Consider the following 15,930-nt stretch of genomic DNA (forward strand, 5'->3'; position numbering starts at 1 on the left):
GACAGATTTTTGCTGTTCTTTAACTGTTATTTATTTATCTATTTTTCAGAATCCTCAGAGGAAGAAGATGCCCCATCGTTTGCCCCATCCAGTTCTGTTGATGGCAATAACACAGACTCAGAGTTTGAGAAGGGCCTGAAGCTGAAAGGGAAGAAAGGGCTGGATCAGCCCCTGTCCACAACAACTACCCCCGTCAAGGACGAGTATGAGTTTGACGAGGATGATGAGGAAGAGCGCGTCCCTCCGGTGGACGACAAGCACTTGCTCAAGAAAGAGTTCCGCAAGGAGTCTCCCAGTGTCACTAAGGCTAGCGGCTTAATTTCAGTACCGAAGGGGGAGGTGGTCAAAACCTATTCCAAAAGCAACTCGCTCACACCAAAGAAGGCTGTTAGACGGATTCTCTCTGACAGCTCAGACGAGGATGGTGGGACGTTGTGTTTCACACCTATGCCCACACCACGGCAACCAGCGCCACCTACTAATACCAAGGCCCGGGACTCTGCTACACTGAGCTCTAAACAGCAGAAAGAGAAGACTAAAGTTAAGAAGAAGAGGAAGAAGGAAACAAAAAATAATGTCAGTAAGGAGGTCAGATTTGGTAAAGTCAATGACAAATTCTGCACTTCTGACTCTGATTGTGGGGACATAGGGAGTGAGGATGATGAATGCTCTATGAAGAGCTCGAACTGTATAAAGGACTCCACAATGAGCCTAAAAGAATCCTCTGTGTTCAGTACTCACTCTGCATCCTCTTCCTCCTCTTCTCATGGAAGCATGAGCTCTCAGAAACTGACACCCTCGTTGACAGAGCATAACCCAAAACAGTGGAGAACAGACGGCTGGAAGACTGTATCATCTCCTGTGTGGTCAGATGTAAGCTCCCTCTCTGACTCGGTTAGAACAAGGCTTTCCAGTGAGTCGGACTACTCCTCTGCAGACTCAAGTGTCGAGTCAGTGAAACAGGTGAGAAAGAAAGCACAGGAAAACAGAAAGAAAAACAATGTGCACACCAATGCACTAGACAAAAAGAACTCTGACTTTCACAAGAACTCCAACACAGACAGTACGGTCTCCAAAACGGATAAAGATGGCAAAGTGTTGAAAAAGCATAAAGTAAAACACAAGCACAAAAACAAAGAGAAAGAAAAGGCTCCCAGTTTAGTGCTCAATCAAGACATGAACGAGAAATTTGTTAAAAGCTTCTCATTTGATTTTGATGATTCAAGGCAGAAGTCACTCCTTGTTGAGACTGAGTCCCCAGCTGAAAGCAAGGTCAAGCTGTCTAAACATGAAAAGGAGCATTTGAAAAAGGAGGACAGGTTGTCGAAGGGCAAATCTGAGGACAGAGACTGGTCTTCTGGAAAAGAAGTGCAAAGAACTGCTAAGGAGGAGAAATCCAAGAAAACAAAAGAGTCCACCAAGGAGAAGCCTAGCAAGGAGGAGAGGGAAAAGCCCTTGAAAACTGAAAAAGAAAGGAGCCTCAAGGAAAAAGAGAAGCCCAAGGAGGAGAAACAACAAAAGACTCATAAAGAGGAGAAGAAGAAAAAGTCAAAGGACAAGACATCTAAACCAGACAGGAAGAGCAGTGAGCAAAAAGAAGAAAAACATATAAAGGTGGATAAGGAGAAAAATGCCAGGGAGGAGAAGGAAAAATCTAAGAAAGAAAAGGTTCAGAAGGAAGATCCTGATTATGAAGTCTATGATGTCAGTAACCGTTTCTTAAACCTAGAAGACACCAAGCTCAGTGCCTCAGACGACCACCATGACCGATGGGCGTCAGACCTTTCCTCTGACTGCGACCTATATGGAGATGACAGCTGGGATGCTCCTCCTGTGAAGGACTACAAAGAATATAAAGCAAACAACACTGTAAAGCTGATCGTTGAAACTGAAAAAATTGAGAGCAGAGACCGGAGGAAGGAGAACAAAATCAAAGACAAGAAACTAGATCATAATGACAAACGGTCAGAGAAAGAGCCTACCTCCAAGAAGAAAGAGAAAGACTCTTCAGAAAGAATCTGTGACAAGAAAAAGGATTTGACCGAAAAACAGAAACTCAACTCCAGCCACTCTGTAGAAAAGGAGAAGAAGCGAAAGGAATCTGCAGATACTGTCAAAGAGAAGAAAGAGAAGGACTCCACGGACAGCAGCAGAGACCGAAAAGATTCATATGAATTCACTAAAGAAAGAAAGGACTTGAAAATCAAACAGGAGTCCATAAGAGACGATTATGGGAACGATGCCTCCTTCAAAGAAATTGAAACTGTCAGCAAACCATGTGAAATTAGAGAAAGGAACCACTCTGGAAAAGAGAAGGAGAAAAAGGGAGATGGAGTGGAAAAGAGAGAAAAGACAAAAGCTGACAAACACAAGGAAAAGCCTAAAGACCGATCCATAGAACAGGATAAGGAGAAGCCTGAGAGGACCTCAACTGAGAAGCTTTTGAAGGAAAAAGACACAGATAGAGGCTCTAAAGACAAGAAGGAGGGCGCTAAAGACAAACACAAAGACACACACAGCAAAGACAAGGAAAGGAAGATGTCTTCAGAACAAACTAAGGACAAGAAAGAAAAGGCTTCACAGGACAAGCATGCTGACCGGGATAAAGATCTCCTTGAGGTGAAGAAGGAGGAGCGAAAACCTGAGAAAGTTAAACCTGAGAAAACATGGTACAAGATCGCAGACATTTTCACAGATGAAAGTGAGGATGAAGAAGACAATTACAATGGGGGTGTGGCCAAGTTAAGTGATTCCCTTGGGTTGTCCGATTCTCACAGGAAAGACTCCACACCTGACAGGGATGAGCTTGATCACTTCCAAATGGAAAAAAACAGAAAATATTCTGCTGAGGCCAAACACACAACAGAAAAACAGAAAGAAAAAGACCACAAGAAAAAAGACAAGACCACATTTGATATGGGGAAAGAGAGGAAGGGTTCCTTAGAGAAACACAACAAAGATAAGAAAGTAAAGGATTCTGTTGATGCAAAACACAAAGAACGCAAAGACAGAATGTCTGTGGACTCAAACCAAGAGAAGAAAAACAAGCAGAAGCTGTTGGACAAGAGGGAAGCCAGTGAGGAAAAGACCAAGAGTAAATATAAAGACAAGCAAGATCATGTTAACGACAGAAAGCCCTCAAAGGGGAGTGGGGAAAATGAGAAGTCGCTCTTGGAGAAACTGGAAGAAGAGGCCATGAATGACTACAAGGATGACTCCAATGATAAGAACAGTGAGTTATCCTCAGACAGCTTCACTGATCAGGGTCATGAGCCAGTGCTCAGCAGCTACTATGATTCCTCCAACATCAGCCTGCCAGACATTACTGATGAGAGACGAGACTCACTCTCCATATCTAATCCTCAAGACAAGTTCAGAGAGAAAGAGAGGCACCGGCATTCATCTTCATCATCCTCCAAAAAGAGTCATGACAAGGAGAAGGACAAAGTCAAGAAGGAAAAGGGGGATAAACAAGACAAGATAGAGGAAATAAGAGAATCCTATGGACGCAGAGAAAGTCTGCCCTTCGAGAAAGAGCCTATGCCGTTAGAAGCGGACCCTTACACATTTCCATTTGGGTCTAAGGGTGATAAAGATGATTTTGAGAAGACATTGGAGTTTGAAAAGGAGATGTCTAAAAAAGCTGACAAGGACAAATTGAGTACTGTCATCAGTGATAAGATCAAGGACAAAAAGAAAAAAGAGAAACATAAGGAGAAAGTCAAAGAGGAGAAGCACAAGTACACGGATGGCTTTGGATCACTTAAACACTCCAAGGAGGATATCAAATGTGGATTGAAAGAGAGCCCTCAAATTACCAATCTGAAGGAAAGATCAAAGGAAGACAGTCCCAAATTTGATGTGAAAAAAGAGAGAAACCGAGACTCTTTGGACAAAGACAGTAGGGCGGACCATGTTAAGTCCAAGGTGAAAGAAGAAAATGAAAAAGTAATTCAATCTAAAGACACAGCTCGCAAAGACAACCGTCCACGTTCAAAGCTTCTGGTTGATGGAGATCTCAAACTAACCAGCTTTGGGCAAATGTTAGGTTTAAAAGACCAGGAGATTGAAGAACGCCATAAGAAGCATAAGGAGAGGATGAAGCAGATGGAGAAACTAAGACACAGATCAGGGGATCCCAAACTTAGGGATAAAACGAAGTCCACTGAGGAAATAAAGAAAAATCGCAATGAACTATCATCCAAAAAATCGAATAGTTTAGAATCTGCATTGAAAGAGAAGAAGCTCAAAGATGTTGGTCTCCCAGCCCAAATTATGTCTCCGGAAAGAAAGCCACAACCCATTGACACTCAAAATTCAAAGGACTGGCTTGGAGGCCATCAGATGAAAGAGAATCTCCCTGCCTCACCTAGGCAAGATCAGAATAGACCAACGGGTGTTCCCACCCCCACATCTGTAATCTCTTGTCCCAGCTATGAGGAAATCATGCAGACGCCACGGACTCCATCCTGCAGTGCAGAGGACTACCCTGATATAATGTTTGATGGGTTAGATTGTCAGAACTCATCAGCCATGGCCATGTCTATGAATGCCTGCTCCCCATCCTTCTTTGACAGGTACTCCAACTCATCACACACCTTCCAAGAAGGGACTTGTGTAACTCCGGCTAAGAATCTCCAGTTGCCCCTTGTCAGTCGATCGGCTTCGTCTGATGTCAGAAGACCCCTGGAAGATGAGTTCAAAGCTGAAGCTGGCAAGTTTCTACAACACATTTTGCCAGACGCCTCTGAGTTTGACTTGGCAGCCTCCCAGCCTCCAGAAGACAAGGCAGCATCAGTGGAGAGACTTGAATGCCTGTCTCCTCCTTACTTCTCACCTATTAGAATGCTGTCTCCCGGGCTGGAACTTGCCCAGCCTGCACTAGATGGGGCCACCACAGCAATGGCTGGCACAGAGTCCTGTGAACACCTACCTGAGAGTGTCTACAATAACTTCCTGATGAAGCCCTCAACACCAGTCCACAGACCTGACCCCCAGGAGCCGTGTCTGGACATTGCTGCTCCACCCACCCCTGCACCTGCTGCTCTTCCTCCCTTGGATATTGATGACCTTTCTGAGCCTCATCAAAGTGAGCCCAGTCTTGTTCCATCTGACCCAGTCAGTGGCAGTGAGTATCTGCCCCCTGTTGTTGAGGAAGAGGAGGAGGAGGAGGAGGAAGAAGAGGATTACGAAGAGGAGGAGGAGGAAGACGAAGAAGAGGAGGAAGGGGATCTTGAAGAACCAACAGATGCTGATCATCATGCTGCTGAGGAGACGAGGGATGTCTGCTCATTCTCTCCTCCAAGGGTTGAAGAGCCTTTGAGGAAGAGCTGGGCTGAATCTCCTGAGAGAAGGGTTGCAGAGGTGCATCAGTTGACTCCCCCACATCCACCACCCAACCTGGTGGAGAACTCCAGTGATCATACCATCAGCTGGAACTCTGAGATGATCTTGAAATCTCCTCAAAGGACTTATGGGGAAATAGAGGCAGCTGTCTCCAAGATAACCAGCCCCTTCTCGCATTCAGACAGTGATTTGCAGCACATTACTGCCATACCTGGCCATCCATCAGTGACCCCTCCATATGCTGCTTACAGGTCTTATGTACCTGACCCTGACTTTGACGAGCAAAAAGAGGCTGTGGAGGACATTCCAATTTCTCCAGCAAGACCTGAAATGACACCCATGGAAATGGAACCAAACTACTTGACAACCACCTCATCCTCCACAAGGTTAGAGTCTTTCTTCACAGACTGCAAGCCAAACTTGGAGGATAATCACCAGATGGACTCAGAGCTTTCTTGTGCAGTACAAGACAGCAGACACAACTCCCATGGCTTTATTTCTGAGAGCCATATGCCTCTAGCAGTAAGCAACGAGCCAGTGGTGCCCTGGACAGACCCGTTCTCAGCTACAGTGGATGAGCTGGATGATCTTGGCCCTTTCTCTCTACCTGACCTCCCTTCTCTCTCCCTCCCAACCTCTCTGCCAGACAAAGAGATGCCAGAGCTTGATGTCAGAGATGCAGAGCCTGCCGACTACAAGCCTCCACCTGCTCATATAAGGCCTCCTGCTATTGAAACAATAGCGGGCGAAGAGCTTATGGAAGTTGACCTGCCTATCCTGGCCAAACCCCTGTGCCCTGCCGCGGTCCTACCACTCAATGATTCTTTGCAGGATTTGGTTGTGCCCTCACCAAAACACAATTTCCAACCAGAATTTGAGTCTGAACCTCAGAATGTCCCTGAAAATAACTTTGTGAAACCACAGGTCTTCGAAAACAGAGCCACATATGAAGAGACTGATGAGAGCGATGGAAACATGATGTTCTCAGCTGTTGATACAAACAATACTCAGCATCACAGGCAGATGTCACTGACCGAGTCTTTATCAGTTGTAATTACTCCATGTATGGACTCCTTGACAACTGTTAAACCAGAACAAAGTGGGCAGATATCAGATCCCTTTGTTGGGCCAACTTGCAGTCCAGTCCCCTCAGTTCCTCTGCCAGTTGCTGTCACGATTTCAGGCACAGTCCATGTTTCGGAGGCTCTTGAGACAACGTCTAAGCTCACGGTCACTCTGACAACATTGTCAACTGACCTTCCCAAGAAGGTGGAGGAGATCCCACAGAGGATGACCAGAAACAGAGCCCAGATGCTGGCAAAACAGGAGAATACTACCACCACCACCACAAAAAAGCAGAGTAGTAGAGTAGTAGCAGAGAGTACAACCACCACCACTATACCTGCTAGTGTGATACTTCCACCTGTCCCTACCCCTGTCACCATGAGCATGGCTGTAACCACAACCACCCCTATTCCCACCCCTACCTTTGCCCCCTTTGTTGTTCTGGAGAAAGAAAAGGAACTTGTCACCACCATCTCCACCACACCAACCATTACCCCGGCTCCCCCGCCGCCGCCTCCTGTAGTGGTCAGCAAAACTAAAGGGCGGCCTGTGGAGGAAGAGGAATCCCAGACGCAGCATCCACGCAAGAGGAAGTTCCCGAAACCGCAGGTTCAGCTGGTCAACACAGCCATGCAGCAGACCAGGGAGATGATTCAACAGACGCTGGCTGTCATTGTCAACGCCATCAAACTGGATGACATAGAACCCTACCACAGTGACCGCTCCAACCCTTACTTCGAATACCTGCAGATACGGAAGAAAATAGAGGAGAAGAGGAAGATCTTGTGCTACATCACACCACAGGCCCCTCAGTGCTACGCTGAGTACGTGACCTATACAGGCTCCTACCTGCTGGATGGCAAGCCTCTCAGCAAGCTGCACATCCCAGTGGTGAGTACCTCCCTTCCCCTCCAAATGTTCACACTTCTGTTGATTCCTAGATTTTATTTCGTTAGTGATAAACGTCAATTAACTGCATTCTGTGACCTATAATAACCGCACCAGCACATTTACCACAAAAGTTTGAAATTTGTTGCAATGGAAAGATTTGTTACATCATGACCTCAAATAATCATTGCCCTGGTTTCGCAGATTGCTCCACCTCCATCGTTATCGGAGCCCCTGAAGGAGCTCTTTCGACAGCAGGAGGCAGTGAGGGGGAAGCTGAGACTGCAGCACAGCATAGAGAGGGTAAGAACACAGGCTCACTGTACCCTCCCTAATATCTATCCATCTCACTTCTGAAGTCGCACTGAGAAGGAGTGCTTTGAACGATCCTTTGATGAATGTTCAAAGCTGCTATGTAATAGAAATGCAACTGCAATATGCATTTCTCCAACCAAGCATTGTAAAAAATGTGACGTTTCACATTAAACTTATCAGATTTTGAAGTGAAGTTGAAACTCCAGTCTGTCTTCTCTCTCTCTCTCCAATGTTATTGTATTGACTTTCCTTCCAGGAAAAGCTTATTGTCTCGTGTGAGCAAGAAGTACTGCGGGTCCATTGCAGAGCGGCAAGGACGATAGCCAATCAGGCCGTCCCATTCAGTGCCTGCACAATGTTACTGGACTCTGAGGTGTACAACATGCCAACAGAGAGTCAGGTGCGTCTGTGGGTGGTAAAAAAGGTGGGCAAAAAGTTGACAGACAGGGCCATTCACATGGGATTTTATTTAGCCAGCTCTTCCAATTACTCTTAATATTTTATATACATATAAAAATAACATCTGACATGCTTTAACTCTTGTCATCTTTAACTCAGGGTGATGAGAACAAGTCAGTGAGAGATCGCTTCAACGCTCGCCAGTTCATTTCCTGGATCCAGGATGTGGATGACAAATATGACCGCATGAAGGTAAATATGACCGCATGAAGGACTATACATCTTTTATGGCACATTTGCTATTTGGTTGATATGCGGGGTATCTGTGTATGGCAGTAGTATTTGTGTATGGCGGTAGCATAATGGCCTCTCTTCTCTTCTCAGACGTGTCTGTTAATGCGGCAGCAGCATGAGGCAGCTGCCCTGAACGCAGTGCAGAGGATGGAGTGGCAACTGAAGGTGCAGGAGCTGGACCCTGCTGTACACAAGTCTCTGTGCGTCAACGAGGTCCCCTCCTTCTACGTGCCAATGGTTGACGTCAACGATGACTTTGTGCTGTTGCCCGCGTGACAGAAACATGCACTCGTTCACAGAGTTAGAGGTCAAATATCATCACTTTTCAAAGAGACATCAAACAGAACGTATGGTAAGGGCTAGCCGGTTTGAAGAGGAATAAAACCTATATATTATATAGAAAAAATTCAAAGAAAAAAAAACTTGCTAATGATTCCCTTCCATGAGAGGAGGAAGCATCTTTTTACCGGGGAAAAACACAACTTGCACTTTCATCCCTCAAGTTTTTATGCTTTTGTTCAGAATATAAAAAGCAAAAACGGCTTTGCTTTGAAGCACCCAACACCACCTCCCTTTTAGGTGATGTTTGGACAGAGAATAGGGGAGAAATATTTTTCTGAATTTTTTGGTCCCCGTAAATGAAACCACAAAGGAACGCTGGAGAGGAGCCTTCCCACCATTCTGGATCATCTCTGGTGGATGGGGATGAGGCACCACAGTGGACACAAAGCTCCAGGTGAGCCTTAAAGAGGAGAAAGCAGCACATGGCCAGAAGGGCATGCATGCGCGATGTGGTGGTGCAACATGTGGCATCTGCGGGACCTCCAGCCTCTTCCTGTTGAAAGGACAGGAGAGTCTGTGTGGACGCTGTCTCTCTGGTCGGGACCATAAGGCCACACTCAGTCAGAGAGCCTCAGTCCTCTCTGTCCACAGCCCACCACCACACCCGGTAGAACCAGCATCCTGCCCCGGAGCAGAGCAGAGTACAGCCATGGGTCCATAGAGTGTGTCAGGGGGTTAATGTCGGAGGGGCAGAGACGGCATCTTCCGCCTCATGGCCTGGGCAGAGGAGTGAGGCAGAGAATGGGGATGAACCGGAGCATCCCCACCAGAGTCTGGTCACCTGGCTCTGCATGCAGGAAGAACCAGCCTCTGACACTCTGCCAAGCTAGGTAGAACACACACACACCTGTTCACCTGCAACTATGACTGCAAATGGAAAAACAGGACAAAAGAATAATACAAGAATGTTGCGATTCAAAGATTCAAGACTAAACTGATGGTGGTTTAGAGGAGAATATTCTTCTTTTTGTCTGTTTCTTTACTTGGGCATTTAATTGTTTCTGAGGAAGTGACTTGAAACACTACAGAGCCAATATTAGTTTAATGGGAAAAAAGAAAACTGAAAAAAAAAATTGTATTCCGTAAATGATGTACAGTTTTTATATTCGTTAACCAATGTATTCTTGCTGCCTTCTAGATAATTTATTTTGCCACACATTACTGCACAGTTGTAAATAACGTATGTACTGTAACATCACTCAGTTAAGTGTAAAAAAATAAATGAATAAAAATTATCTTTGTATGTACAGTTCACTTTCGGGCAGCACTTTCCCCCTCATACCCATGGGCCAAAATGTGTACACGTTGTCAGTATTTTAAAGACTCCAGTGCACAGTTGTAATGTTCCCATCTATAGATTCTGTCCAGGGCTGGTCAAAATGAGTTACCTGTGTTGGAATCACCACAACGTACATAGGTAGTACAAAACCCCACCGTTTTGAACAATGCCCAAATTAAGGGCCACAACTATAGTCCTCAGATGTAGCAAAATGGTTATAAAATGATTTAAAGAATAGAATAGTTATATTAGTCATTGCTTTATTACACAATTATATCTGAAAAAAATCTAAACCAAGAAAATGCCTTTTTACAGTGAATATTTTTAATTTACTCAGTGTTGGGCAATTCAAACAAGGGTTCATCTGGATTGGTCAAGAAAGAAATGCCACTAACAAGAAAAAGCATCACATTCATTTATAATTCTGGATGGGATTTTCTTTTTGCCTTTTTCTTTCTTTAATCTACCCATTATTTTGACTTTAATTGTATGTGTGGGTCTTTATGAATAATATTCATCATGTTAGAGAATTTTCAGGCCACAAGACTAGGGATCTGATAGCCAGCTGAATATTTTAAATCCTTAACTTCCCTTTTTGAATGTCACTGTCATAGGCATCATATACGGGTTAACCGTTTTTCAGGCCGCATCAGATTGACATGAATGTTCCTGATCTCTTCTGTATACCACCTAAACTACTCCTTTTTAGCAAAGATACAGGCCACATTCCATATTGGTTTTAAAAATGTATTCTTGCTTTAATTATGGAATGTGTTAGCTTCCAAACTCCCTGGGTCCATACTTGTGAACATAAGATATATTTTTTTAAGGTAAAAAAAATTCTGGTCTCAAAATGCACATCAGCCAATTCAAATCGTTGACATAGTTGCATGTGATAAAATGCTACATGTTAGCTGTTCCCATTACATAACCTGACACACATAGCCCTATGCTAACCTGACCCGACGGCAGTGATTGTCGGGTTACAAATTCTGCATCAGTCAATTTCAAATCTTGACTTAAGATGGACATAATAGAACCCTTTTCCATGAGAGCATCCTTAACAGAAGTCAACCGGCACCATCTGCTAATCAAAGTTATAAAAACACACATGAAGTTTCAACTGGACCAATAGCTCAATGTAGCGAGCCTGGCTCCTGGTCATTCTTTCCATTTGCAACTGTCTGCCACTTCTCAGAATGGTGCTTGTTGAACCTCTAAAAGCCTTTGGAGGTAGGTGGGGTGGGGGTTCTCCTAAGCTGACATATGGAATTGTTTTAATATGGTCATACCATGGATCATTTAGCTATTTGATTTAGAATTTTAGGACCCCTCTAGGTATGAAAAAATATACACATTTTTGGGGATAAAATTGTGAATTTTGGCTTTACTACTATAGCCCATAGAAACAAATTGAATAACACATTCATAAATGGAAAAACAGACAGTTCAAAAAATGTAATCATAAGGAATAAGGTTTTGAAGTGTCTGTCCTATATCTAGGAGATCAGGAAATGTGTATATATATATATTTGGACACATATTTAACCCCTTTTTCTGGCACAAAACTACCTCCATACTTCCTTTCATTTGTTTTAAAACCGGTACCAGGGTTATATGTCCCGTGACAGTTGTGGGGGTCATAGAGCAAAACCAAAACCCCATTGTGTTCTTGATAGTCTCATCTTTCCATAGAATGGTCATATTAGTTAGTAGGCCAACCGTTTGGACGCTATAGACAGTTTCGTGAGAAGACTGATTTTCAAAATGTCTCCTGGTCTGACAAACAGTGCTGTAGCTCTGCCACTTTCCACCGCAGATGCGGAAGGCCAACATGGGCGGATGCAGTGGATTGACATGCATCCCATGCAAAACAACATATCTCAAACTTAAACTGACAGATTTTTATGGTGATTTTTTTTTAATGTTAATTAGATTGTCGCACAGGTACGTCAATAGACTTAAGGATTTGAATAAAGTTTAGATCAAAGCGGAGTCAATGTCTCGCAAGATCACTTAATAATTAATTAGTATTCTACATAGGCCTAACATACTGAATATAATAGCATAGTATAACTCTACTGTTAGACCAAAATCACCACTTATTTTCTTATGTAGGCTACAACATTTTATATGCATTATAAGAATCATCCACTTGGTCACAAATTGATTATTTGAGTCGAGCTTTGAGGACCACTGGTGAAGTGATTTCCTTAAAGGGGCAGTGCAGTTAAACATCACTTTCCTGTGTTTTATATATATTTCCACACTGAGGTTGAAATAATACGGATATGAAAATTTTGATAATGCACTTTAGGTGTAAGAGCTGCTTGAAATTTCAGCTTGTTTAGCTGGGTGGGGTTTTTGGACTGCCTGGTGACATCACCAAGCAGTATAAGTTTAATAGGCCAATAATTTAGTTTTCAGGTTACACATCCCTCCCATTAGGTTCCTCCAATTAGGCCCCTCTGACCACTCCCAGACAGTCCTAGCAAAGTTCTTGCTGGAGAAGCAACTTTTTTTTTTAGAAGCTACTGTATTTTTGACAATTTTAATTGAAAACAATCAAAGTAAGGTACTTAATTGTTACCTAGATATTGAGATAAAAATATTGGCATTGGACCTTTAACAAAAAAGCTTGACATGAAGGGGCCTCTAACCGCCTTAGCGGCATATGACTCCTCGCAGCGATGGTAATAGGGGTACATGACGGCTATTTGACTATATGACTCCTCGCAGCGATGGTAATAGGGGTACATGACGGCTATTTGACTATATGACTCCTCGCAGCGATGGTAATAGGGGTACATGACGGCTATTTGACTATATGACTCCTCGCAGCGATGGTAATAGGGGTACATGACGGCTATTTGACTATATGACTCCTCGCAGCGATGGTAATAGGGGTACATGACGGCTATTTGACTATATGACTCCTCGCAGCGATGGTAATAGGGGTACATGACGGCTATTTGACAAGACCATAAGGCTCTTCAACTTTTTTTTTAGCAATGTACGATTAACTTAAATGACCTTTATCTTTTTCCCGTAAAAGCACATGGATGTGTGTGAAACGGATAAGCAAAAACTTTGCCATATATGCAAAAACATGCCTTGTGAATTTTGTCTCGTTAGTAGCTAGTAGAAGCATAGTCAAGGATGCGTCATGCAATGTTGGGATGTTATACTTTACAGACCAAGTGGAACAAAAGTAAACCTTGAATTTGGAGGCTTACAATATCCCTCTGGTGGCTTAGTTGACCTATATTAAGAAATGCCATTGCTTGGTGGATGTAAAGTCTGAGATCTTTGATAGGCTGATGTGGAATTTGTTACAGGAAATAATCACTGCCAACTGATCAGGTTAGCATAGGGCTAAATGTGCCAGGTTATGCAATGTGGAACAGCTAACGTAACATTGTCACATTCAACTATGTCATGATTTGAATTGGCTGATGCACATTTTCAGAGTTTAAACGCAAACTTTTTCTAATGTTCGCAAGTATGGACCCCCTCTATTTATCTAGTTTTGTACAGTAGTGGAGATAAGTTTACAGTAGTAGAAGGTGCTGCTCTTCAAATACTCAAAGGGTGGAGCCAAAGTAAAGATGATACTCCTCTGCATAACATAAGTAAATTGTTCCTTTTGATTTAAAAGAACTAGGTTTGACTTACATGCCCATGAATGAGATCTTTTTTTAATTTTCCTTTTAATCAAAATCCTTTTTTATTCAACTCGGAAATCCTTTCTATGACCAATCACCCTAAAAGCGAGTTACATCATAGTTTATTCAGAACTATTTAGTGGACAGATATTAACAGGCAGGTAGTTTGTTTCACTATAGCTTCTCAACTGTACCAAGTGTAGGTGTATGTATTTGTCAGGGGTTTCTGGGAGTTTTAATGTTTTGTTTGATTCATATTCAGTAGAACATCATACTTTTCTCTATTGTGTTGTTTACCATGCTAAGAGTAAGGCCTAGACTAGACAATTATTAAACTTTGACCTCCTCAATTTCATGAACCAAAAAGCAGACTTAGTTAACTCGTACACAAAGGGGGGAAGAATGGTGCAAAAGTGATAGTTAAGGATGTTTCTGATTTTACAAATATTTTTTGACCTACCACATTAGGATGCCTGTCAGTCTGATCTGCACATTCATCCTAATGGCAATATTAAGTGACATTTTGTGGCGTTATGTACACACGTTCAACATAGCTGTGTATGATGTGTCTATTCAAGTGCAATGGGTGTTGCTACTCCAGTGTACAGGCAGTTGACTAGTTGTAGTCCTGGACATTTTGAAAGCGGAAAATCTAGTCATAAGGCAGTAAAAGGATAAATAAATGTCATAGCACAGGTAGTCAGGGTCGTGTAGACTTCAGCAGTTTGATTAAAGCCCTCAATTGTTTATTTTTATTTATATATATATATTTTTTAGCTTTTTTTCTGAGGGGGAAGAGGGAGTTTTGTCAACAGAATCCTTGTGTGTTTTAGATCCGTGTATGTAGTGTTGGGTGTTGTCTTTTTGTCTTGTGTTTTATGGTTCGTACATAAGAAAAAAAACAGTGGCATGTCAATCACTTCTTATGGGCAGAATGTATACCGTTACTACACCCTCACACCCTCAATATTGTTTACAAGACATCAAGTGTGTTTCGGTTTCGTCTCTCTCACCTTAACGGTTTGAGCCCTGCCTTGATTTCTTTATTTCATCATTTATTGAACCACAAAGGCTTGAAATTGTGATGGCTAATTACAGTGTCAAATCCAACCTCGGTATTCAAAGCTTGCAGCAAACATCCAGAGCAATAGTTTTAACCTTTTAAAATTGGTATTTTTCATTAGCATTTTTTTTTATATATATACATTTGGTTGATAAAGACGACATCCCCTGTGATTTTTGTCCAGACACTGGTGTCTCTTACACATGTCCAAATGTTCTTTCCAAGACACACCAGTGAAGAATCCTTTCTATTAGGAAATGTAACAAACTGTCTCGTACCCATCTCCCCCCTACAGTGAACCACTTGGCCATGCCCTAGATTACCCTGTGACCTCTCATCAGTCTGCAACAAGTTACTTCTACTGTGTCCATCTGAGTGTTCATTTAATATTCATTTTAACTGGACATACTGCTATTTTACACAATAGAATCACAATTTCAAGCCTTTTTCTACTTTTCTTTTTCTCCTTTATTGAACAAGACAGTAGCTGATTCTTTAGAATGGGAAATGACTAATAAAGCATGGAGAACTACTCTTTAAATGGTAACAAATAACATATTTATTATCTTTCTGACACCTGTGGTATGTTTCAGTTAAAGGTCTCCGCTGTGTAAATTTTCCTCCTGTAATGCGTTAGAGACATTGTACATAGTTGTAAATAAATATCCCAGGACGTTTTGCACCCTCCTCTTTGTACTAGTCTAAACTTGCGTAGAATGTGGGGTTCTAACAGCAACGAGACAGTGCGTTCGCTGCAGGTGATGTAACAATGTAACTTTTTTTATTTGTACAATGTAGTTGAATTGTGTACATATTGTTGGAGCAGCTATGGGGGAAGGGGTTTGTTGATGCTATCGTCAGTGCTGTAAAAGATCCAGTACTTTCACCTCTAGCTGTGTTGATTTCCTGCAAAAACAAAGGCGAGAAAATAAAAAATACTAAACGGAGAAGTAAAAATTCTAAATTGTTATTTTCTACAGTTGCATGTACAGAGAGCGCGAGAACTGCTGTTGTTCCTCAGAGATTATGTTCGTAAATAAAATTTTGAAATATTTATTGTTTTCTGCTTTTACTTTGTTCTCATTCATGCACTCTTAAATATGCCTTGTCATTCGGGAGATGGGCACATCTATTTTAGCACCATGCCAACACGCACGTACAGTTTCCGAGCTAAATGAGGAATTTTAACAACAGTTCATTTTTATGAATTAAGATTGATTAGCACATTTATCACAGGCAAGTTAAATTGATAGAATACCAATCAGTATACACAT

At 42.5% G+C, this 15,930-nt stretch overlaps 1 protein-coding gene across 3 annotated transcripts in view; it reads left to right on the top strand.

Annotated features, from left to right (window-relative positions):
• LOC106562161 (ankyrin repeat domain-containing protein 11) overlaps positions 1-15,710 on the top strand; it is a 152,445-nt gene extending 136,735 nt beyond the window's left edge. For 2 of the 3 annotated variants that reach the window (XM_014126845.3, XM_014126846.3), the window contains 5 exons: positions 50-7,302; positions 7,504-7,602; positions 7,871-8,038; positions 8,173-8,265; positions 8,398-15,710. In XM_014126845.3, the coding sequence (XP_013982320.2) occupies positions 50-7,302; positions 7,504-7,602; positions 7,871-8,038; positions 8,173-8,265; positions 8,398-8,583 (7,799 nt within the window). In that variant the 3' untranslated portion in view covers positions 8,584-15,710. The remainder of the gene's footprint in view (positions 1-49; positions 7,303-7,503; positions 7,603-7,870; positions 8,039-8,172; positions 8,266-8,397) is intronic. The other variant, XM_014126847.3, reaches the window with a different exon arrangement.
• Positions 15,711-15,930: the final 220 nt, after the last annotated feature.

Source organism: Salmo salar, chromosome 11, assembly GCF_965601325.2.
Source record: "Salmo salar chromosome 11, fSalSal1, whole genome shotgun sequence".
Lineage (NCBI taxonomy): Eukaryota > Metazoa > Chordata > Actinopteri > Salmoniformes > Salmonidae > Salmo > Salmo salar.